The 24,565-nt window shown below is 37.6% G+C and overlaps 1 protein-coding gene across 6 annotated transcripts in view; it reads left to right on the forward strand.

Moving 5' to 3' along the window:
- Ubr3 (ubiquitin protein ligase E3 component n-recognin 3) overlaps nucleotides 1-24,565 on the forward strand; it is a 146,857-nt gene that overhangs the window by 58,517 nt on the left and 63,775 nt on the right. For 3 of the 6 annotated variants that reach the window (XM_028881970.2, XM_028881969.2, XM_028881971.2), the window contains exons 12-23: nucleotides 1,086-1,151; nucleotides 1,244-1,333; nucleotides 2,051-2,179; nucleotides 2,652-2,704; nucleotides 2,793-2,926; nucleotides 3,268-3,353; nucleotides 4,337-4,478; nucleotides 7,961-8,057; nucleotides 17,624-17,765; nucleotides 22,042-22,146; nucleotides 23,066-23,239; nucleotides 23,417-23,449. In XM_028881970.2, the coding sequence (XP_028737803.1) occupies nucleotides 1,086-1,151; nucleotides 1,244-1,333; nucleotides 2,051-2,179; nucleotides 2,652-2,704; nucleotides 2,793-2,926; nucleotides 3,268-3,353; nucleotides 4,337-4,478; nucleotides 7,961-8,057; nucleotides 17,624-17,765; nucleotides 22,042-22,146; nucleotides 23,066-23,239; nucleotides 23,417-23,449 (1,251 nt within the window). The remainder of the gene's footprint in view (nucleotides 1-1,085; nucleotides 1,152-1,243; nucleotides 1,334-2,050; nucleotides 2,180-2,651; nucleotides 2,705-2,792; nucleotides 2,927-3,267; nucleotides 3,354-4,336; nucleotides 4,479-7,960; nucleotides 8,058-17,623; nucleotides 17,766-22,041; nucleotides 22,147-23,065; nucleotides 23,240-23,416; nucleotides 23,450-24,565) is intronic. The other 3 variants (XM_028881977.2, XM_028881972.2, XM_028881973.2) reach the window with 1 other exon arrangement.

A 24,565-nucleotide genomic window follows, 5' to 3' on the forward strand; every position in this document is an offset into this window, starting at 1 on the left:
CTCTAGGGGGCTGGAATGCAGTCCTCCAGTACACTCTACTGACTCTCTCTACAGCTCTCATTGATGCTCTTCTTTGCAGAATGATGGGGTTCAGTCACCTGGGGAATTTTGTTACCTTGTCTCAGATCGCTTTCTGGAACACTTTTCTCAGTGTTTGTTTCTCTCCAGACAGTGGCATTTTGAAAGGTGTAGGTTAGTTATCTTGTAGAGTGTTGCTCAGTTTAGGTTTGCCTCCTGATTAAATTCAGGTTATATATATTTTCCAGGAATATCACAGAAAGATGGTTGGAGGCTTTCATTGTATCTACTCTGATGGTCTGTGACATGTTTGTCCCAGTGTTTGTTCGCTTTGATTACTTGCTTAGTAGGGTGCCTGCTGGGCTTCTTCAGCATAAAGTTGTTCTTTTTCTCACTGTAATTAGTAAGATATTTTTGTGAGGACATACCTTGAAGCTGCAAATATTTCTGTGTTCTTATTCAGTTTTCAGTTCACTGACTTATATGATGGGGGTTCATAGTTTCTGTTTTTCTCAGTATGCTCTATTCTGTTTGATGTTCAGATGGTCTCGGGTGGGTGTATTGAATTTGATGCCAGTGAGAGCCCCTTCAAGTTGATTTCTGTGTTTTGCTTCTCCATCATTTCTGAGTACATGCATGCTTATGTCCCTTGTATATATAGTTTCCCTATTCCTTTCCCGGAGTCAGTATTTGTAAGGCTGTCTGATGATTTCTAGTGAGGAAAGTGTTTAGAAAGCAAGAATGGGTGTGGGGCGTCCCTTTCTTTCCAGGGTTAACCTAGCAGTAGGAGTGTAGACAGGAAACAGATATGTCTGTCTGTGTTTTATAGCTGCATCTGTAACGAGGAGTTCAAAGTACATTTTAACACCAAAGAGCTGATTCTAGTTTGGTATTTGGAACTTCAGAAGCTCCTGTTGAGATGTTGTTCTTTTCAAAGCTATGCTTCTAAGATTTTAAGTGTTGATTAAAAAACAGTGTAGGAATTAATCTAGGTAGGACAATGTTTACAATGTTTGAAACCTTGGAACCTGTGTAAAGCATTGATCTGTGCATTTTGTTTACTCCAGCCAGCTCCTAACCAAGTCACCTTTCACCTGCCACTACACCGTTATTATGCTATGTTTCTAAGTAAGGTGAGCCTGCCACTGACGGATTCTTTTCTGGATGTTATTTATAATTTCGGGGAGAATATTGAATTACTAACTTTTTGATCATGGATTTCTAGGCTGTGAAATGTCAAGAATTAGACTTGGATTCTCTTTTACCGGATCAGGAGATGTTAATGAAACTAATGGTTCACCCACTCCAAATTCAAGTATGTATTCAGGCTTCTAAAACAGCTTGAATGGGATGGCTTGGTTTTCTCATCCTCCTTTAGCTTTAGTTGATGCTGGACATGAAGAATTAAATTCTAATAGAGTAAGTTCTAATCTAATTTTCGATTTTAGTTCCAGTTACTTACAAGATTTTTTTTAGGTTGAAAGTTGAGTTAGGTTGAACTTAAATGTATAGTATATTCATCAACTTTGACCAATTAGATTTGTTTTATGCTTATGTCTTTAAGCATTATGTATATATATATATATATATATATATATATATATATATATATATATTTGCATGGCAGAGGTTGAAAGAAAAATAAGCACTGATTTCTCAAAAAGATTTCAGTGCAGTTATTATAAATGTATCTATAGTGAAAAACTAGCTCGTTTTTAAACTTCAAAGATGAGAGCTGTATAAAATACAGTCATTAGTTTGGATATTTAAAAATAAACCTACATAGTGGAACAGAGGCCAACCTGAGGAGCATAGTGAATTTATGGTCAGCCTGGGCTATATAGTGAGACCCTGTCCTAAAAACAAAAGCAAACAAAACCAAACAAACACAAAAGGTTTATTTAAACTGAATAATGTTGGACAGAATGCTAAGCTCATACTATGATTAAGTGAAAATATTTGAAATGATTACTTAATACAATATAATTTTATTAAATTTAGATGACCTATTTTCTAATTCACTTTTTATTAGGCTAGTCTTGCTGAAATCCACAGCAACATGTGGGTAAGAAATGGTCTGCAAATCAAAGGACAAGCCATGACCTATGTCCAGTCTCATTTCTGCAACTCCATGATTGATCCCGATATTTACTTATTACAGGTGAGTCAGCTCGATAGCCAGATGTTGTACTTTAGAAATGCCTCAATGTGTGTCTTGATGTAGTCAGGAGGCAGCAGGCAGAAAGCCCAGGCAAACACTGTTTTGAGGGTTTCTGTTGAAAAGGCAAGATAGAATGGAGGAAGGAATTGAAATGGTTCTGGCAGACTTTGCTGCATAAGGCTGTACCTACTTGTGCTGCATGAAGCCCTAGATTCATTGTGGGCTCGGGAAATACTGCATTTTTATGTGAGTTAGATGAAGTAGGCGGATGCTTGCGTGGGGCTGTGCTCCTAAATGAATTTTCTATTGTTTAGGAATTTAATATCCCCAGCTATCCTTAATATCTTTTACTAGTCCTTGGTGCTTTTTCTGGGTTTGTGTGGCTTGCAGTTTATAGAAGAAGATACAGAAAATTTAAAAACATGACTAGTATAAGAAGCAAAACTGAAAAGCTTTCCTCATGTTTTTAAAGGTCTGTGCTTCTCGACTTGACCCAGATTACTTTATATCGTCGGTCTTTGAAAGGTAAGCATAAGATATATATGAGAAAATATCTGGGATTTAACTTAATTTTCTTCTATTCTCTAAAAATGTATTTGCACTATTCTTATAGGTTTAAGGTGGTGGACTTACTGACCATGGCTTCACAGCACCACAATACAGTACTTGATGTGGAGCATGAGCGGTCGATGCTGGAGGGCGCACTCACCTTCCTTGTGATTCTTCTGAGTCTTCGTTTACACTTAGGTAAACCATAAATCGGGATGTTACCTGCTTTTTCTTTCTCTTTCCCTATTCCTGTTAGTGTCTGGTTTATGGAGGAAGAAAAAGGATGTGCATATATTTAAACATACCTTTAAAATCTGGACATGTACAATTAATACATGGTTTAGAATAATCTTTAAAAAATTTTTTGCTTATAGGAACTACAGTATTAAGGTAGTGAAACTGCAGTTCAATTTGGGCCTTGTAGTTTTTACTCTTTAACTTAAGACATTTCACATTTTGTAGAACATCATAATAAAATATGTGGTGAATTCTTTATAATCCATCTCCATATTGACTAATTCTGTTTTTAATAATTTTAGGAATGTCTGATGATGAGATTCTCAGGGCAGAAATGGTAGCCCAGCTGTGTATGAATGACAGGACGCATAGCTCTTTGCTTGACCTCATATCCTTTAAAGATGCAATTTTGTGCTCATAGTAGAAATTACTGTTATGGATTAAAAATATCTCAATTTTTAAGGATTTTTTTCCCCCTTAGATTTGAAAATATGCAGAAAAAGAAAAATCTCAGTTGTTTGCTGAAGGATATGTTCAGGGCAGGTGGTATGCATTTTTGTCACCTTTACTGCCGCTTGGAAAGATTTTCTTAGACTTTAGGTTGACCTCAGGACTGATAGTTCTGGACACATAGGACCTGATCCTCTCAAACAACATTAGGGAGTGGAAGGTGGACATTTTGTAAATGGTACCTATGTCTTCTTATGTAGCCAACCTGGAATTCATAGAGCTTAGAGAGAGTCCTTAAAATTACCACTACTGGGCTTTTAAACATTCTAAAGATTTTTGTTAGAATTGAGTCTTAAAGAATTTTCAAGTTTATGGATTACCCTCTACCTACTGGAAGCATGGTCCTTGGTATAGAACTGATTATTCATTCAGTGGTAGACAGGGTTTCTCTGTGTAACAGCTCTGACTGTCCTGGAACTCACTCTGTAGACCAGGCTGGCCTCAAACTCATAGAGATCTGCCTGCCTCTGTCTCCAAGTGCTGGGATTAAATATGTGTGTGCCACCACTGCCCCGCTCTTACTGGGTTTTTGAAGAGTGCAGCTATGCATTGATGAAAATGGAGATAATTAAAATTGTTTTCCTCTCATTTAATGGAGTTTGACAATTTTTTTTTTGGGGGGGAGTATACTTAGGACTACTTCATCATATAGTTTTTTAACTGGATTCTAGATTTAAATGATTGAAAAAGACAACTCAATAAAGTTAATACTGACTTATTATGTGGCCCTCTTGTGGCCAACTTTATACATTACTGCCAGTCATTTTCTATTTTGGTAAAATGAATTAGAAATGAGTAATTTGCAGACTTTGAAGCTTGTTCTAGTGGTTAATATTGTTTTTTTCTTGACACATACATCATATCCCAGAAAATCCCAACCCAAAAAGTGGCATTATTCCTGGAAGTTACAGCTTTGAATCAGTTTTATCTGCTGTAGCTGATTTTAAGGCTCCTGTTTTTGAACCTGGAGGTTCTATGCAACAGGGCATGTATACTCCCAAAGGTATGTTTAACAAATGTAAATGTATACTTTCATGTGTACACTGAAAGAAAATGCTTATCTGTGTATTTATTTATTTAGTGTGCATGCGTGTTTGTGTGGGTATGCAGATCCCGGAGCCAGAAGTCACCTTTGAATGTATTGTTCATTCCTCAGATGCTATCCACCTTGTTCTTTGCAACAGTTCTTTCATTAAAACTAGAGCTTGTTTAATAGGCAAATTGTTGGCCAAACAGCCACAGAGATTTGCCTGACTCCACCTCTCGGCTCTGGGATTCTAAGTGCATGCCCCCATGTCTTTTCCTGTGTGTTTTTGGATGAGACTCAGGTCCTGTCCTCTAAAACAAGTGCTCTGCTAACCTTATCCTAAAAACCTTTGTCTTGTAGTAATCCAGTTCTGGTGTTCTTCTGCCAAATTTCTTATAAATTTATGTTTTTCCTAGTAAACAGTGCTATTACTTCTATTTAGGAGGCAGAGGCAGGCTGGTGGATCTCTGAGTTCTAGGCCAGCCTAGTCTATGTAACTAGTTCCAGGATAACCAGGGCTACATAATTAAGAGACTGTGTCTCAAACAACAACAGAAAGTATTTCTGTTACATTATGACCTTCTAAAATAACTAAATTACAAAAACAGCTTTAACTAGGAACTCTAGTTCATTCTGTAAGTGACCACTAACCATGAATGAACCATAAATTATAAAAGAAAAAGGCATCTTTCTTAATTCGATTCGAAACAGTTTCATCATTTATTCATTTATTTTGTTGAATTTTTTTTAAAGACAAAGTCTTACTATGTAACCTTGGCTGACTGGACATTTCTGTGCCCCCCAGACTGGCCCCACACTCACAGAGATCTACTTACTCTGTCTCCCGTGTGCTGGGATTAAAGGCGTTTCCCACAATGCTCACTATCTAATTTTTAACCTGAGACAGTTTAAAGTCTGTCTAGGATGCTGATGGCATTTACAGCGTAATATGTTTAAATTCATGGAAGCCTTTTCCTTAAGTGATTGGCTTTCTAATGTTTTTCTCCTACATTTATAGATGATTTGATTGACAAGAGTGAGAAATTGGTGAAATTTTGATTGACAGAGGGGTCTTAATAAGAAAAAATTTTAGTTTTCACAGTAAAAATTTGAAGAGGTTGAAGTTTGTGCTCCTTGACCTCTTCAACATTTTTTTTTTTTATTTAATAATTTATTTAACTTTATTTTATTGCATTGGCGTGAGAGTGTTAGATGCCCTGGAACTGGAGTTACAGACAGTTGTGAGCTGCCATGGGGGTGCTGGGAATTGAACCTGGGTCCTCTGGAAGAGCAGCCAGTGCTCTTAACCTCTGAGCCATTTCTCCAGCCCTAAACATTATTTTCTAAATGAAAGTCTAGTATGCATTTTGAAGTTACATATAGCATGTACTACAGTTAGCAAAGGACAGAAGAAAAGCCTTACGTGTTATTTCCTGGGGTATTCATAAGTAGAAGGAATAATCCAGTGTCTGGGTGGAATATGATTCCACTAAAGGGAAAGCAGAGTGTGTCTTTATTATGGAAAGAACACACTGTTTCCGAAATCTAGATGAACTTAGGAATGGAGTGGAGTTCCTGTCTGATGCGATGATTGACAGACTATACCAGGCTCACCTGTAGGCATGGCTCCAAATACTCACCTCATGCCTCATTCCCTCTCTGCTCTCATCAGATTCTTTCTGGGTAAAATCTGGGAACTGTTCGATAAACAGGCTCTTTGGATGGTTGTTATGCACATTCAAATTCAAGGCAGACTGGGGACTATACTCAGCAGTTTCCTTTGGTAGAAAGTGAGATAAGCTTAAGCTCTGTGTTTGCAAATGTTAAGGATTTTGCTAGAGAGAATGAGAGTAACAAAATCGTTTAACTTAGTGTAAGAGACCGCTTCTAAAATCATTCTCAGGTCATATTGTAGTATTTTATTCATTTCCAATTTAAAGCATTTTGAAATTAAATATAATTACATAATTTCTCCCTTTCTTTTTCCTCTTTTCAACCTCTTTCATGTTTCCTCTTTTTTTGCTCTCACTCAAATTCATAGCCTCTTGTTCTTGATTGTTTTTTTTTCTCTCTCTCTCTAAATATATAAATACAAATTCCTTAGTCTACCCAGTGTTACTTGTATATGTTATTTCATGGCTGACCAGTTATTTTTTTGAGGCAGGATCTCATTATGTAACCTTGTCCTGGAACTTCCTATGTAGACTTCATTGGCCTCGAACCCACATAGGTCATCTGCCTCTGCCTCATGAATGCTATGATTAAAGGTGTGAGCCACCACATGTGACATTTTATTATTATTGTTATTATTATTTATTTATTTTCATTTTTTTGTTTTTTTAAGACAAGGTTTCTTTGTGTAGCTCTGACAGTCTTGGAACTCACACTATAGACCAGGCTGGCTTAGAACTCATAGAGATCCACCTGCCTCTGCCTCCCAAGTGCTGGGATTAAAGACATGTGCTACCACTGCCTGGCTTGTGACATATTTTTTAATTTTTATAACAATTTTATGAGTGTTTGCCTGCCATGTATATATGTGTACCATATATGTGTGCCAGGTACCCTCAGAAGTCAGAAGAGGGCATAAAATCTTCTGGAACTAGAGTTATAAGTTTCTGTGAGTAATCATGTGGATGTTAGGAATTGAACCCCAGGCCCTCTGGAAGAGCTATCTAGCTTTTTAGGCTACCTTTTAGACATTTGTCTCATCTAAAATCATCTGTAAGATTACATTCTTAAGATTTTACTGTTTTCCCCCCCAGTGAGTTCTTTTTTTTAACATTACTTTATCCTAACATGATTATTAATAAGGTGATGAGTTTTATTTGTATCTTATAGTTACATATTAAATCTGAAAATTACATGTTGAAAATAATGATATAAGTATTAAAAGAAAATGGTATATATACACTTAATACTTAGAACCATCCTATGCATCACCAATTGTATACACAGTACATAGGATAGTGACTCTTAATTGTACAGAAGGGAAGGAGAACCATGATTAATTTTTAGTTGAGGGGTAGAAAACCACAATTTATAAAGTGACCTTGCAAATCAGCTGATGGGTACATTTTTAATTTAGTTTGCATAATTTTATAGTTGAATCATTTTAAAGGTATTTACTGTTTCTAATATACACCTTACCAAGAAAATAAGAAAAAAAATACTTAAATCCAACAACAATGATCTAAACTTTATAGTGGGGCATTGTTACATTATAAACCTTTTGCTTGCTGAGGCTTGTAGAACCCAAGAGGACATTCCTAAGGTTTAAATTATGGCTTTTAACTTAGTAAAAGTAATCACAGCTTCAAGCTCTTGTTAAGACAAATTAATTAAGTTTAACTTCCAATTTTGAATTTAAAATGTTCTCAATGAATATAATAAGTAATTTCAGTTTGGTTTATTCTTAAGAAGTCAACTTTCTGTTTCTGCTTCCTTTTGTCTAATAGCTGAAGTCTGGGATCAGGAGTTTGACCCGGTCATGGTCATTCTTCGAACAGTTTACCGCAGAGATGTGCAGTCCGCAATGGACAGATACACAGCATTGTAAGTCTGATAAGTTGATTAATATTATTATGGAATAATTTGTGTTTCTATAGAAAAGTTTCAATTGTAACACATAAAATGCCTCATTAAAATGTATTTAAGAGAAAATATCATCTGAAGATTCTTAAAAAACAGTTTAGCTGAGATTTATTTTCTCAAAGTCCTTATAAAAATTAGCTATAAAGCTGGACGTTGTAAGTCATGCCTGTAATACCAGCACTCCAGAAGGATCTTGAGTTCAAGGCCAGCCTGGGCTGTACAGTGAGAGCTTGTCCCCCAAAATAAAACAACAAACAAAATTTGATGTTTACTTAATTAAGTAACTTTTTATAAAACATGATTCCTAAGTTAAAAAAGAAAAACCTAGTTACTATTTGATCAATCAAATTTGAAGTTTGATTTTGTGTTGCTCTACTTTGAACCAGTAGAGGAGACACAGGTATAAAAATAAAATAGTGTGACATTGGAGATAGTGGCTATCTACAGAAAGTATGAAAATATTGCCGTGCTTGACAGTTGAGTAACTAGTCAAAGCAAAGTGAATTTTACTTATTTATATGCAAAAATATTATAAAACATTGATTACAGAAAAAAAAATTGGCTGTGTGGTGGTGGTGCATGCTTTTAATCCCAGCGCTCAGGAGGCAGAGCCAGGTGGATCTCTCCAAGTTTGAGGCCAGCCTGGTCTACAGAGCAAGTTCCAGGACTACACAGAGAAACTCTATCTTGAAAAAAAAAAATTGGTCTTGAGAAAGTCTTTATTCAGATAATATTCAAATAACTGTTAGTGTATAATATAGATGTTAGGTGTAATTGAAACTTTCCTTTTGCCAAGATTTTTACTAGATAATAATCCCAGCACTCGGGAGGCAGAGCCAGGCGGATCTCTGTGAGTTCGAGGCCAGCCTGGGCTACCAAGTGAGCTCAGAAAGCGCAAAGCTACGCAGAGAAACCCTGTCTCAAAAAAAAAAAAAAAAAAAAAAAAAAAATGTTCACTTTAGCCTCCATCATAGGCAATACTTGAAAAAAACAAACTTAACCCAAACAAAACAAAATTCCCTGAAACAGTAAAAACCAAACTTAACTCAGCCATCATCTTTCTGCCTTTCTCTAGAATCTTGGAGGAGAAAATTTGAGGTTTTCCTGTCTCTGTTTACTTGGCCACCTCCTTTTGCATATTTTACATCCTTTTGTTCCAATTTGTTTGCTCGTGGGCATTTATTTACTTAGCTCCTTGAGGGAAGATGTTTTTGCTTCTATATTTCTTACATATCTCAGGATCTATGGCAGCTCAATACTGTCTCCTAGTAGACATTCATCTAGTAAGTATTTGTTGGATAAGTAAAATTGAATAGTTCATGTTGAAAAATTGGAACATGCCAGGCACGATTGCACACAACCTTAATCCTATCACTCAGGAGTCTGAGGAAGGCAGGTCTCTGTGAGTTTAAGGCCAGCCTTGTCTACATAGCCAGTTCAAGGACAGCCAGGACTATATGGGATTCTGTCTCAATGAACAAGCAAACCAAATCAAAACAGAAAGAAAGAAATTGAAAGGTAAACCGGGTGGTGGTGGTGGTGGTGGTGGTGGGTGGTGAGTGGTGCATGCCTTTAATCCCAGCACTTGGGAGGCAGAGGCAGGCAAACCTCAGTAAGTTTCACGACAGCCTGATCTACAGAGCAAGTTCCATGATAGCCAGGACTGTTATACAGAGAACCCTGTCTCAAAAAAAAAAAAAAAAACCAAAAAAAAAAAAAAAAAAAAAAGAAATTGAAAGATGCAAAATTGATGAGAGGAAACATTTGCTTGGAAAAATCTACAAGTTGACTTGATAAGTACTGTTGTTTTAAGTTTTTTTTTTTTTATGACTTTTTGAGTGGTTATGGTTGTTAGTCATTTTGAATATATAAGAAGTAAGTATATAAATAAATTTAATAGCTTCTATTACTTTGTAACTAATAGGAATTAATACTATGATTGGGCTGAAAAAAATATAAAGCTTTGAAAGATCTATTAATTATAGATTATTAATTTTCACATTGGGGCTAGAAAGATGGCTCAGTAGTTAAAAGCACTGGATGTTCTTCCAGAGGACCTGGGTTCAATCCCAGCACCCATATGGCAGCTCACAACTGTCTGTAACTCCAGTTCCAGTGGAACTGACACTCTAATACAGATGTACATGCAGACAAGACACCAGTGGACATAAAATAAGAATAAATAAATTTTTAAAAATTATTTCACAAACAATTTGGAAGGGAGAAATTTTATTTTCTACTATGTATCTATTGTCACATGCTGGGTACTGTGATAGGAAAATAGTTATCTCTGTACTTTTTCTTTTTTTTTTGAGACAGGGTCTTACTATGTAGAACAAGTTGACCTAAAAATCAGAGATCCTTACCTCCAGAGTGCTGGGGTTAAAGGAATACATCATCAGGCCAACTTTTCATATAATTCTGAGCAGTTTATTTCTTTTTTTAGAGCAAAAGTTCTCAACTAGTCATAGTCTTGTCTTCCAGGGAGTTTGGCTTTACCTAAAGACTGTTAGAATTGCTGCTGACACCTGATCTCTACAACCTGATTATCTTGACTCTGGTGTCATGGTTACAAGTGCAGAGAAACGTGTTGGCACAAACTGACTTAGAACTTTGGAGGAATAATGTGTCTTCTAATCAATGTTCTGTCATTAGCTGTTTAGGTCTAAGGTACTACTTTGTACAATCAAATAAAATCATATTTCCAAAGCTTTTTTAAACAATTATTTTTTCCTTTCCTATTTTATTCTTTGTCTTTCCACATTCCTCCATTTGCCTTTTTAGTTCCTGTTCCCACCCTCCATGTGAGTGTGTAGATGTGCTCACCCATGTAGGCATATCTGGAGGTCAGAGGTTGACATGAAGTTGTTTTCCTTAGTCATTTCTCCAGCTTGTTTTTTGAGATAGGATCTCTCACTGAACTTAGAGCTGACTGTTTTGTTGCCCAGTGAGCCCCTCCTGGTATGAATTTGCACAAGTAGGCAACCCTCAGCTGGCCTGGCCAGGATATCCCCCGTGTGAGGGAAAACATGCTGGGCAGACGCAGCAGGGGCGGCGACACGTGGGAAGTCACTCACACCCAGGCACTGCAGCCACGTGGAGAGTTTATTATAATGGAGAAGTGAAGAGAAAGATAGGAAAGAGAGAGACAAGGAAGAAAGAGAAGGAGAGAAAGCGGAGGTGCACACTTTGTGGGAATGGAGTGGGGGGAAGGGGAGGAATTTTTCCTTTACTTCAGGATGCAGGGCAGCCCCAAGAGGTGGGATTTCAAGTGGGAGGGGACAGAATATTAACCCCTGGGATCTGCCTGTCTCTGCCCCCTAGCACTGGAGTTCCAAGAATGTCCCAGCACTCCTGGCTTGTATGTGGGTTCTCATGTTTATCCAACATGTGCTTTACCCATAGAGCCCTCCTGTGCACACGCTCATAGTACGACTCATTTTGATGCTGTGTTAATGATGTTTATTTTAATCCCCATCTCCCCTCTCCCCAAGTATTTCTTACCCCTGAGATATGTTACCTATTATTCCATCTCTAGCTTTCAGGTCATGGGCATTCCTCAGGTTCTGATGATTCTGGATGTGTGTGAATAAGAGTTTTTACAGACTGTGTTGTAGGTAGGTTTGTTAAGAAGCCTTATGTCTGGTTGTTTAGGTTAGCCTTCTCCAAGAAGTTGCTTCAATATTGCCCCAAAGGTAATGGCCTTGCTCTCTTTAGTTTGTGAGCCAATGGGAGGGAGACAAGGTGTGGTGGTTTGAAAGAAAATGGTGCTCAAAGTGAATGGCACTATTAGGAGGTGTGGCCTTGGAGGAAGTGTGTCATCGTGAGGGCGGGCTTTGAGGTTTTTTTGCTCAAGCTTCCCTCTGTGATATTCAGTCAACTTCCTGTTGCCTTTGAGTCAAAATGTAGCACTCCCAGCTCCAGCACCATATCTATCTGCATGTCACCACCATCCCTGCCTTGATGATAATGGACTGAACCTCTGAAATTGTAAGCGAGCCTCCTCAATGAAATGTTTTCATCTATAAGAGTTGCTGTGGTCATGGTGTCTTTTCATAGCAATAAAAACCCAAACTATGACACAAGACTTAGTGGCTTTGAATCAAATTCAAATCATAACTTTAATATTCTGTCTTTATACCTTTTACTGTGCTTGGTGTTTTATCCTCAGTAGAGAGGAATCCTTCCAGCAGAATTCTTTTGCAGTGGTGAGGGGAAAAGTCCATCCTTATTTATTTTAGCTTTTACTGTCTTGCCTGTTATTATTGATATAGCAGATAGTAGTAGTGTCATTGTGTATTTAAAATTGCTAATTAAAAATTTATTATATATGTGTGTCTGATGTCTGTGGAGATGTGTGCATACCATGAAGTGTGGAGATCAGAGGACAACTTTGTAAGTTGGTCTCTCTTTCCATCTTTATATGGGTTACAGGGATGCAACTCAGGTCACTAGACCTGTGTGGTAGTGCTTTTACTTACTGAGCTATCTTGTCAGTCTCTTCTTCACAAAATTATTTTGCTTTTAGTTATGTGGATGTGTGGGGGTATGTGCACTTGAGAGATGTTGAGTCCCCTAGGGCTGGAGTTACAGGTGGTTCTGAACACCTGATGTGGGTGCTAGGAAACAAACTCTGGTCTCATTAACTTCTGGGCCCTCTCTCCAGCTCTTATTGTCTCATTTTTAAATAGACTTTTTGGATAGACTTTAAGAATTGTTTTGTTTAGCTTTTAAAAAGATTTATCTGTTTATTTATTTATTTGTTTGTTTGTTTGTTTTTCGAGACAGGGTTTCTCTTGTGTAGCTTTGCGCCTTTCCTGGAACTCACTTGGTAGCCCAGGCTGGCCTCGAACTCACAGAGATCCGCCTGCCTCTGCCTCCCGAGTGCTGGGATTAAAGGCATGCGCCACCACCGCCTGGCAGATTTATTTATTTTTATTGTATGTGTATGTGCATGAGTGTTTGCCTGCATGTATGTAAGTGTACTTCATGTATGCCTGGATTCTGTGAATGCCAGAAGAAGGTGCTGGATCTCCTGGTAAGCTGCCATGTGGGTGCTGGGAATTGAACCCAGGTTATCTGCAAGAGCAGCCAGTGCACTTGAGTGCAGATGCCCTTGGAGGCCAGAAGAGGATGTCACATCCTCTGGAGCTCAGGCAGTTGTAAGCCACTGGACATGGGTGCTAGAAAACAAACTCTCCACAAGAGCAGCACTCACTCTTAACTATGGACCATCTTTCCAGTCCCCTTTTGTTGACTCCTAAGGATTCTCTATATATTTTTGATACTAGACGTAGCAGATACATGATTTACAGTTACTTCTTAGTCTCCTGTAAATTGAGTTTCCACTTAGTTGAGAGGTTTTTGTTTTTTTCTTTTGCTCCTGAGGCTTTCTTTTAATGTCATGACTCTTGCTTGATCCAAGGTTACAAAGATTTAAACCTGAGCTGGAGAGATGGCTCAGCGATTAAGAGCACTGGCTGCTCTTCCAGAGAACTCAGTTCAGTTCCCAGGAACTACATAGTGGCTCACAACCATCCATAATGAGATCTGGTGCCCTCTTTTGGCATGCAGGCATACATGCAAACAGAATACTGTATACATAATAAACCCTTTTTTAAAAGAGATTTAAACCTATGCTTTCCTCTAAGAATTTTATAGTTTTGACTTTTACATTGAGTCTTTGATCTGGTTTGTGTTAACTTTTATGTGTGCTGTGAGATAGTGGTCCACGTTTTTGCAAACTTTTGAAATTTATTTCTTGTGTGTGTAGGGGTCACATTTGCATGTATGGAAGTCAGAAAACAACCTTGTGTAGTTGTTTTTTTTTTTCTTCTGCCTTCACCTGGGGTCTGGGAATGCACTCTGGTCTTCAGATTTGACAATAAGTGGCTTTACCTGCTGAGCCATAACTGAACCCTGTGGTGATATTTTATTTGTATATTAATAAGTAAAGTTTGCCTGGTGATCAAAGGAAATAGAAAGTCAGTTTAAGTAAACACAAAAGTCAGGCAGTGATAGCATATGCCCTTAATCCTATCACTTAGCAGGCAGGGTCTCTGTGTGTTCAAGCCCACACTAGGGAACAGAGCCAAGCGTGGTGACACATGCCTTTAATCCCAGTACCAACCATAGAGACCTAGAGGTCTGTACAGACAGGCAGTGACAAGGAAGTGAGGTAGCTGGGCTAAGAGCCAATGAGAGGAGAACAGCAAGGCAATAAGAGCTCAGCCAGCTCAGTCAGTAAAGCATGGGACTCTTAATCCCTGGGTTGTGGGTTTGCGCCCTACGTTAGGCGCCATTTTCTGTGTCACACCCGGTGTGCGGTCAGAACAAATCTCTCTCACCCACTGGTCCTGCAGCTGCTCGGACCCAAATAAACACACAGAGGCTTATATTAATTAAAATTGCTCGGCTATTAGCTCAGGCTTACTATTGACTAGCTCTTACACTTAAACTCAGCCCATTTCTGTTAATCTGTATGTCGCCACATGTTCTGTGGCTTTACCTGTGTGCCACTACATGCTGCTCCCTGGTGGCAGGCTGGCATCTCCTCACTTAGCCTTTCTCTTCCCAGAATTCTCCTTGTCTGCTTATCCCACCTGTACTTCCTGCCTGGCTACTGGCCAATCAGCATTTTATTAAACCAGTGTACAAAAGCATTATCCCACATCAGGACTCAGAACTAACTTTTGATTTTCTTGTTTCTTTTCTTTCCATTTTTTCTATTTCATTCTTTTTCCTTTTATCATCATCTCTTTTCAGCTGGTTTGGCTTTTCTTTGTTATCCTTTCTTGTATATTTAGTTTTGATTTTTAAAAAATATGCGCTAAGACCGTAAGTTTTCTTCCCAAGTATTGTTTGGTTTCAGCTCACTTTTTTTTTTTTTTAGTTTATATTATTTATACTTTAAATTCTAAATATTTTCTGTTAAGATTTTTAACAAACCTTTGATTTTTTAATTTAACAATATTTAAAAATGTCTGCATGTGTGTAGTTTTGGATTTTATATTTAAGTTAGTTTTAGTTTTATTTATTGTATGACAAGTGATTATAGTCTATTTGTTGGCTTGGTAATTTTTGAAATTTGCTGTGTAATGTTTAGCTTTTTTAAAATTTAAATTCTTAATCACTACTTGTCTTACTACCTTAAAACTGAACTGGTCTCTCACTGAACTGGAAGCTCTTGGTTTCAGCTAGGCTGGAGCTTGATAAGGAGCCCTGAGGATCCCCCCTTTTCCACCCCCAGTGCTTTGGTTACAGGCAGACACAGCCATGTCTGGCTTTTATGGGTGCTGGGTATTCAAACTCAGTTCATTATGCTTGAAGAAAAGACATTATTTCTTATTTAGCCCTGTTCCTTAAATTAGTTTAGTCTGAATGTGGGCGCAGGCTGGTACATGCTAGGTGCTTGTGTGCTTCTACCCACCAGACCTCTTGCTCCCTCCACCTCCATTTCTTTCTTTCTTCCTTCCTTCCTTCCTTCCTCCCTCCCTTCCTTCCATCCATCCATCTTTCTTTCTCTCTCTCTCTCTCTCCTCCCTCCCTCCCTCCCTCCCTCCCTCCCTCCCTCCCTCCCTTCCTTCCTTCCATCCATCTTTCTTTCTCTCTCTCTCCCTCCCTCCCTCCCTCCCTCCCTCCCTCCCTCCCTCCCTCCCTCCCTCCCTCCCTCCCTCCCTCTTTCTTTCTTTCTTTCTTTCTTTCTTTCTTTCTTTCTTTCTTTCTTTCTTTCTTTCTTTCTTTCTTTCTTTCTTTCTTTCTTTCTTTCTTTCTTTCTCTTTCTTTCTTTCTTTCTTTCTTTCTTTCTTTCTTTCTTTCTTTCTTTCTTTTCTTTCTTTCTTTCTTTCTTTTTCTTTCTTTCTTTCTTTCTTTCTTTTTCTTTCTTTCTTTCTTTCTTCTTTCTTTCTTTCTTTCTTTCTTTCTTTCTTTCTTTCTTTTCTTTCTTTCTTTCTTTCTTTCTTTCTTTCTTTCTTTCTTTCTTTCTTTCTTTCTTTTCTTTCTTTCTTTCTTTCTTTCTTTTCTTTCTTTCTTTCTTTCTTTCTTTTCTTTCTTTCTTTCTTTTCTTTCTTTCTTTCTTTCTTTCTTTCTTTCTTTTTTCTTTCTTTCTTTCTTCTTTCTTTCTTTCTTTCTTTCTTTCTTTCTTTCTTTCTTTCTTTCTTTCTTCTTTCTTCTTCTTCTTTCTTTCTTTCTTTCTTTCTTTCTTTCTTTCTTCTTTCTTTCCTTTCTTTCTTTCTTTCTTTCCTTTCTTTCTTTCTTTCTTTCTTTCTCTCTTCTTTCTTTCTTTCTTTCTTTCTTTCTTTTCTTTCTTCCTTCTCTTTCTTTTCCTTTCTATAGGTTTCAGATAGCTTAAGCTAGCTTCAAACTCACCATAAGCTGAGGATGATCTTGACCTTCTGATCCTCCTGCCTCCATCCCACAAGTTCCTGGGGAACAAGTGTGCTTCTCTGTGCCCGGCTCTATGTGGTCCTGAGGGCTGAACAGGGCATCCTGCATTATTTGACAACTTTTTATAAATCTTCTGAGCGCAGTTTGTATAAATGTATTAAGTTCACCTAATTGTCGTGTGTTATAGACCTGGGCTTTTTAATAGTTTTGTTAAGACTCTTCCTTCTTTTCCCCTTGAGCTCTGAGCAACGTGGGTCTATAAACTTTTCTATGTAATTTTCTCGAATTTTGCTTATTGTGCTTTGAGCTTGTGATTATTTTTGTAAAGGATTGTAATTACTGTCTTCCTGCTCTTCTGTTCAGATACAGATAAACTTACTTCTTCTTGAGAGTTATTCTCCTCATTTAGATGGGACACTTTCTAGATCTCAGCAATAGAGGGAATCTTTTTTCCATGTCTGGGAATTTCCAGTCTGCTCCAAGACTGCATTTGTTTAGTGTGTGTGCATGTGCATACACAGGCACACCTGTTGCCCCTGGTGAGGATGTCAGAGGACAACTTGTAGGACTCAGTTTTCTTCTTCTACTATCTGAGGTCAGCAGATTGAACTTTGGTCATTAGACTTTGATGACAAGTGCCTTTACCTCGTAAGCCATCTCAGTAGCCCTCAAAGACTTCAAGACTATCACCACAGTATTGGTGACTATTGGTAATCCTGTTCCTCCCGACACCTCTAGTACACTTTCTCTTTTAGGGCTCAGTATGGGATCAGAAGACTGTGCTTCTTCTCATGTGCTTTCCCGTTGTTAGTAGTGGGAATGCTTTCGGATTACTGATTTTGTCAAGTGTTAGAAGAGGAAATTACTTTGCTGAATATTTTACTGTGGTCTTTTTTAAAAGTATTTTTAAATTCATCTTTCTAGTTTTTAGACTAGCTTTTTTTTAAAACTAATTTTTATCCAATAGGAAAGGAAAAAATAATGTTCATTGTATAGTGAATAAATGTCTGGCATTTAAAAACATTTATATCAGTTAGTAATGTTTAGAAAATGTGACAGAAATTGATGCCTATAAATCAGTTTATACAGTAGTTTAAATTTGAGTCTATCATGTATTTTTGATTTTGTTTTTTTTCCTACAGTTTAAAACAGAGTGGAAAATTCCCTGGCAATCCCTGGCCTCCTTATAAGAAAAGGACATCACTCCACCCCAGCTATAAAGGTCTCATGAGACTTCTGCACTGTAAAACCTTACACATTGTGCTATTCACTCTGCTTTACAAGGTATAGTAGTAGTTTAATTAGAATGACTTAGATTGTAATTTATTTTCATAATTTTCAAGTCAAAATGCTAAATGATAATATTTATTTGAAAGCACCACTTATAAAGCAACGTGTGTTTATGAATTTTTTTAATGTGTGAGGATAAGTTATGATTACATGTATTTGAATTCCAAATTGAAAAAGTATGAAGTAGTTATACTTCTCTGTGGAAAATGTTTGTTTCCTTCCTCTTCAGACTGTAGTATTGGTTATAGCTTCTCTAGAATGAGAAGTATTGTAGCTATAGGAATTATGTAGTAGACTGAGTGAGCCTCTGGCATGACAAACAGTGCTGTGGGAGCCAGTGACCTTACTTCAGAGTGGTTTTCTCTGCCTTTTACCTCTTGGAGAGAACTTGACAAAGAAGAATGTGTATGTGGGTTCTTTAGAAACTTGGAACATCTTCCATTTTCTGTTACCCATAATTAGTTTCATTTTGGGGGTGTTCTGTCACAAAACTGATTTATCTCATTGTATTCTAAAAGTTGCATTAAATATACTATGGAGAGAGAGACAGAGACAGAGACAGACAGAGAGAGACAGAGAGAGAGACACACACAGAGAATATATGGGTATGTATGTTTGTATACACACACACACACACATATATATATTTACACATTAAAATCTGGGATTTTTTAATGATTTAAACTGTATAAGAGATAAAAGATCAGATAATCATACCTGATAATCAATTAAGAATATTGCTTAAATAAATAAGCATTTATAAAATTATAGGCATAGGTGTTATATAATTAGAAATAAAGAAAATGTATATTTTTTCCTTCATTTGAAAAATTAAAAAAAGAAACCTAAGCATATTATGTATATAGATCTCCGTTGACTGTGTACAGATAATTTTTAATGTTTTAAGAAAGCATGCATTAATTAGTTAAGTGGAACTTTTAGGGCTAGTGTTTGCTGCAAAATGAAACAGTGCTTTTAGATTTCTATACATGTCTTTCCAGTATCACCCATGGCCATTTTTTTCATTTTACTTATAAAAGTTAGAAGTTATTTTTGGCTAAGATTTTAGATCAGTGCCTTCAAAAATCAAAAGGATTATTCAGAAAAAATGATTTAAAGTGCCCTTTTTCCATTAAAATACGTAGACTATGCTTTTATATTGGCAAACAGTTTGTGTTGAGTGTTTGTTGGGTTCCCCAGGGCAGGCTACCTCTGTTACTGAGTTGATACCACAGATATTTAGTGTGTCAGGAAGTTCTGTGTTATTCCCAGTTTTTAATGCAAGAATGGAGTTTTAGAGGTTAGATAACTAGTTCAAATGATGACCTGAGTACTGTTTCCAATAATAATTAAGAATTCATGATAAATGAAGGAAGCCTTACTGAAAATCTCTTTCAAGTTACTCTTTTTCAATTTTAAAAATTTGCTTAATATAGCAGAGTGGATTTTTTTTGTTTTTGTTTTTGTTTTTTTAAATCAGAGATGAAGGATCAGGGTTTTGGTTGTTTCAAGACTCTTATGACGAATTTTTTGAAATTCCAAATTTGTTTAGAAGAGCTTTTTTTAAAAAAAATTTTATTTATTTTATTTTACAATACCATTCAGTTCTACATATCAGCCACGGGTTCCCCTATTCTCCCCCCTCCCACGCCCTCCCCTTACCCCCAGCCCACCCCCCATTTCCACCTCCTCCAGGGCAAATACTCCCCCGAGGGCTGCGATCAACCTGGTAGACTCAGTCCAGGCAGGTCCAGTCCCTTCCTCCCAGACTGAGCCAAGTGTCCCTGCATAAGCTCCAGGTTTCAAACAGCCAACTCATGCAATGAGCACAGGACTTGGTCCCACTGCCTAGTTGCCTCCCAAACTGATCAAGCCAATCAACTGTCTCACGTATTCAGAGGGCCTGATCCAGCTGGGGGCCCCTCAGCCTTTGGTTCATAGTTCATGTGTTTCCATTCATTTGGCTATTTTTTTTCAATAATTGAGTAAAACCGAAATTTATTATAAGCCACAGTGTCCTAGGGACCTCCATGCTATATATATAGCCTTCATGGTTCTATGGGTTGTGGTCTGATTGTTCTTTATTTTATATCTAGAATCCACCTATGAGTGAGTACATACCATGACTGTCCTTCTGGGTTTGAGTTACCTCACTCAGGATGATTTTTTCTAGTTCCATCCATTTGCCTGCAAATTTCATGCTTTCCTTGTTTTTCTCTGCTGAGTAGTACTCCATTGTGTATATGTACCACATTTTTTCATCCATTCTTCCGTTGACGGGCATCTAGGTTGTTTCCAGATTCTGGCTATTACTAATAGTGCTGCTGTGAACATAGCTGAGCATGTATCTTTATGGTATGAATCAGCATTCCTTGGGTATATGCCCAAGAGTGGGATGGCTAGGTCTTGAGTTAGTTCGATTCCTAATTTTCTGAGAAACCGCCATACTGATTTCCACAGTGGTTGTACAAGTTTACATTCCCACCAACAGTGGAGGAGTGTTCCCTTTGCTCCACATCCTCTCCAACATTGGTTGTCATTGGTGTTTTTGATCGTAGCCATTCTGACAGGTGTAAGGTGGTATCTCAGAGTCGTTTTGATTTGCTAGAATAGCTTTTCTGATGCACTGCAGTTGTCAGGCACTGCCAAGCCAGCTTTGCAGAAGGTCTTGCAGCAAGCCACCATCACTCCTTGCCATGTGTGATGACACTTCCAGGAAAGGGCTTCCGTTTTGTCTCCAGGATCTTTAGCTTTTATTTTTCTCAATTGAATATCTAATACCACTGGATTTCAATTCAAAATTTCTTTGGATTTAGATAGTAATGCTAAGTTATTATTGAGAGGAGACAGAAATGGCAGGCGTTGGCCTGGGCGGCTGAGAGCTGTGTGTTGTGCTGTTTAGACAACTGAGTCTGATGTGAGCATTGGTTTTCCTCCATGATGTGATGGGTCAGAAAGGGTGACCTTAGCAGCTCCTGCCTTCAGGCTCCTCCGTGGCTCTTTCTAGTCTTCATACTCTTGGCACCTACTGTTTGTTAGACACCAGCTGCTAGGCACTGTTCTAAGCAAATGGCAGATGCTAAGGGAAGCCAACATCAGATAATTCTGGACTTGTTTTTTGCCTTTAGACATGGGAACATTAAGACCAAAGATTGTTGCTGCAGGTCAAGTGGGGGTGTAAACAGACTAAGAGTGAGGTTTTACAAGAGAAAATGGAGACACCCTCCTAGCTGCCACATAGTAGGAAGTCAGTCAGTAAACGTATGCATTCTTTAGTTACAAAGAATTGGACTGTTCCTGTGAGGCTCAGCTTAGCTGACCATCGTTTTCAGCTCACAGGGCCCCTGTCTTGTTGAATCCTTTCTTCTGTCCCTTCCCTCATGTGTCACACGCCTATTTATAATGAGGACAAATGACAGCTGCTGTTCCATCTTGTTCCTGTAGTAGTTTAGGTATCTCCCAATCACTGGTCTGTTACAGCCCTGAAATCCTGTATAAGATAAGGCTAGAGTTGTATGATCTATGTATAAGGTCAGGTTCATTGCATTTCCCTTTTTCCATTCTTATCATGTCAACCATACATTGGGTTACATATTTATATAGTCATACTCAATATTTAGAGACCCGGAACTTTAAAGACAGAATCCATGCTAATATTTCATATTGTGTTCTATCTGTTAGCCAACTGCAGTTGCATTTAAATAAGTGATCCTGGTTAGCTAACTCATGTATTTGGCATCCTTGTCTTCAGGAATGTATCAGGAGATTAGGATGTAAAATATTCTTGGTAAATTATTTTAGTAAATACTGCTATATTTACATTAGTGACTTTTGTGGACTGTTAAATGTGGTACTCTTTAGGAAGTCATCAAACTGCTACTTCTAGATATTACATACTATTCCTTTATAGGGGCTAGAAAGATGGCTCAGTGGTTAAGAGCACATGTGCTTTTGCAGAGGACCCGAGTTCAGTTTCCAACACCCGCATTATGCAGCTCATAACCACCTGTAACTCCAGATTTGGGGAATTATGAGATTGTCTGATTATGATAATGTCTGCAGTTACCTGCACACGCACCCCATACACATAATTAAAAATAAATCTAACAAGAGTTCTGTATAATCTTCAAAGGAAACCTAGTTTTGTTTAGTTTGTATTTTCACTAAGATTTGCATTTATATATCTGATAATGGTTTTGTTCATAATAATGTTTTTGTATCTTTAATTACAATATATATTGTGAAAAAATTAATTCTTTTTTTTTTAAAGATTCTGATGGATCATCAAAATCTGTCTGAACATGTGCTATGCATGGTATTATATCTGATTGAATTAGGTCTTGAAAACTCTGCTGAGGATGATTCTGAGGAAGAGGTAAGTACTGCCTCTGTCTTAGAACGTTTAAGAGGAAGCAACCCCTGTCTGTCTTCAGGCAGTTATTTGCAAGAATAATGTGAGTTTTGTTTTGTTTTGTTTTTTCGAGACAGGGTTTCTCTGTGTAACAGCCCTGGCTGTGCTGGAACTCCCTTTGTAGACCAGGCTGGTCTTGAACTCACAGAGATCTGCCTGCCTCTGCTAGGATTAAAGGCGTGAGCTGCCACTGCCAGGCTAAAATTATTTTATTTTTTATGTATATGGGTGTTTATCTGTGCATCACTTACATGCAGTGACTGTCAGGCCAGCAGAGGGTATCACATTCCCCAGAATGAAGTTACAGATGGTCTTGAGCTGCTAAGGAGTGCTGGGAATTGAACCTAAGTTTTCTGGGGAGCAGATGGTGCTCTTAACCACTGAACTCTCTGTTCAGCCTCTAGTTTTGTATTCTCAATTCTTAGCTTTGAAGAACTGACAGGAAGGTACTGTTTATTTATGTAGTGTGGGTGTGCACCATGATGTACTCGAGCAGGTGGGCGACAGCTTGCAGGAGTTGGTTTTTTTCTTCTACTTATGGGACCTGGGGATTGAACTCAGGTTGCCAGGCTTGGCAGATAGTGTACCTGCTGGGCCAACTCTCTGGCCTAAAAAAGGCTTTATTCTTAAAATACATATGGTCCTTTGAAGCTTTCCTTTACATGAAATTACATTTCATGTGGAACTATTGAAAGTGAAGATTTGTCATTCAGATGACTAACATTAAATAGAGCTGTTGATGTAATTTTGGTGAGAACACTAATTATGAATAAGCAGTCACTGCGTTAGAACTTCATTGTATCTCAGACTTGAAGTGACAAGCTTCTGGTGTGCATGCATGTATTCATGCATTCATTTATTCATTCATTTATCTATGTCTTAGGTGTCAATGGGTGGACCAGAACGTTGCCATGACAGTTGGTTCCCTGGAAGTAACTTGGTATCAAACATGCGACACTTTATCAATTACGTTAGAGTGAGAGTCCCAGAGACTGCTCCTGAGTTGAAAAGGGACTCACTTGCTGGCACGAGCTCTGATGGATTGGGCGCTTTACAAGTAAGTGTAAAAGTGAGGGAAATGGAGAGGGAAAGGTTTCCATTATGCTGCCATATTGCTTAGATGACCTATGGCATTCAGAAGAAAACGTGGTTAGGGGAGCTTTAAGTTGTCATTTATTCCCTGATATGTCTAAGTGTTGTGGTCTTAACCAGTCTTTTTCCTTCAACCTGCTAGAGTTCCCGACGGCCTAGAGTTCTTCAAAGAGAGGTAGATGTGTATGATATTTGTATTAACTAGCAACCTCACTAATTGGAAATGAGGAAAAAAGAAACCACTGAAGTATTTGTGTGTGTATGTGTATGATTAATATGAATAAATTTAAAACATTTCTTGAATTTATGTTTTTTTTTCTTTTAATAAAGTTATTTATATTTAATTTAAAATTTATGTTTTTGATAAAAAAATGCTGAGTGGTTACTAGCAAATTTTTCTTATTAGTGCTAAAAGTATTCTGGACCAGTTACAGGTGGTCCGTTTGGACCTGCTTACATTTAGCGTTGCAGTTGTTTTACTAACATCTTAAAAATGACTACACTGTTTCCTAAACCAAAACAGATGTAATTGCTTTCAGCATGCCCATTAATTTTTTTTTTTTTTTTTGCTTTTGTGGCAATTAAGTGATGAAACAGGCTCATAAATACTTGTATTCTATATATTGTGTTTTGAGACTCATTGTGAAAAGCAGCTCTTTGCATGATGCTTAATTAATCTTTAAATATAAAATGAGAAGTGGATCTGGAGAGAAGGCTCAGCAGTTAAGAGCACTGACATATCTTCCAAGGGACCTGGGTTCAATTCCCAGCACCCATATGGCTGCTCACATCGGCCTGTAACTCCGGTCCCAAGCACCAGGCATGCATGTGATGCACAGACATGCATGTGGCCAAAGTACACATATACATAAGTAAGACCTTAAACAGGAAGAGTACTAAAATGACATGCCAAATAATTAAGTAGTTTTATTTCCTATAAACTAAGTATCATGTGAGTGGAGAGAGAAAGAGAACTGGATTAGATGGTTTTTGTAGTCAAGTCTGTTTGTTAGAATATTCTTGCTTTTGACAACATGCTTTTGTTGTGAACACTGTAAAGGGCTTTAATTAAAACTTAGAACCTCTATCTGAGGTTCTTTTGCTTCCAATGTTACAGAGTACTTTAAAAATCTTGTATATTAAAAAAAAAACACTGTATACTATAATTTAGCTTACAAAAGCATAATTTTTTATACTCATTTTAGAAAAATGAATGGAATTCATTAAACTGATTGATATCTTAATTAAAAGATGATTTCTAAGAGGCCTGATGTGTTTCCTTTAGCAAAAA

Source organism: Peromyscus leucopus, chromosome 4, assembly GCF_004664715.2.
Source record: "Peromyscus leucopus breed LL Stock chromosome 4, UCI_PerLeu_2.1, whole genome shotgun sequence".
In the NCBI taxonomy this organism is placed as follows: domain Eukaryota; kingdom Metazoa; phylum Chordata; class Mammalia; order Rodentia; family Cricetidae; genus Peromyscus; species Peromyscus leucopus.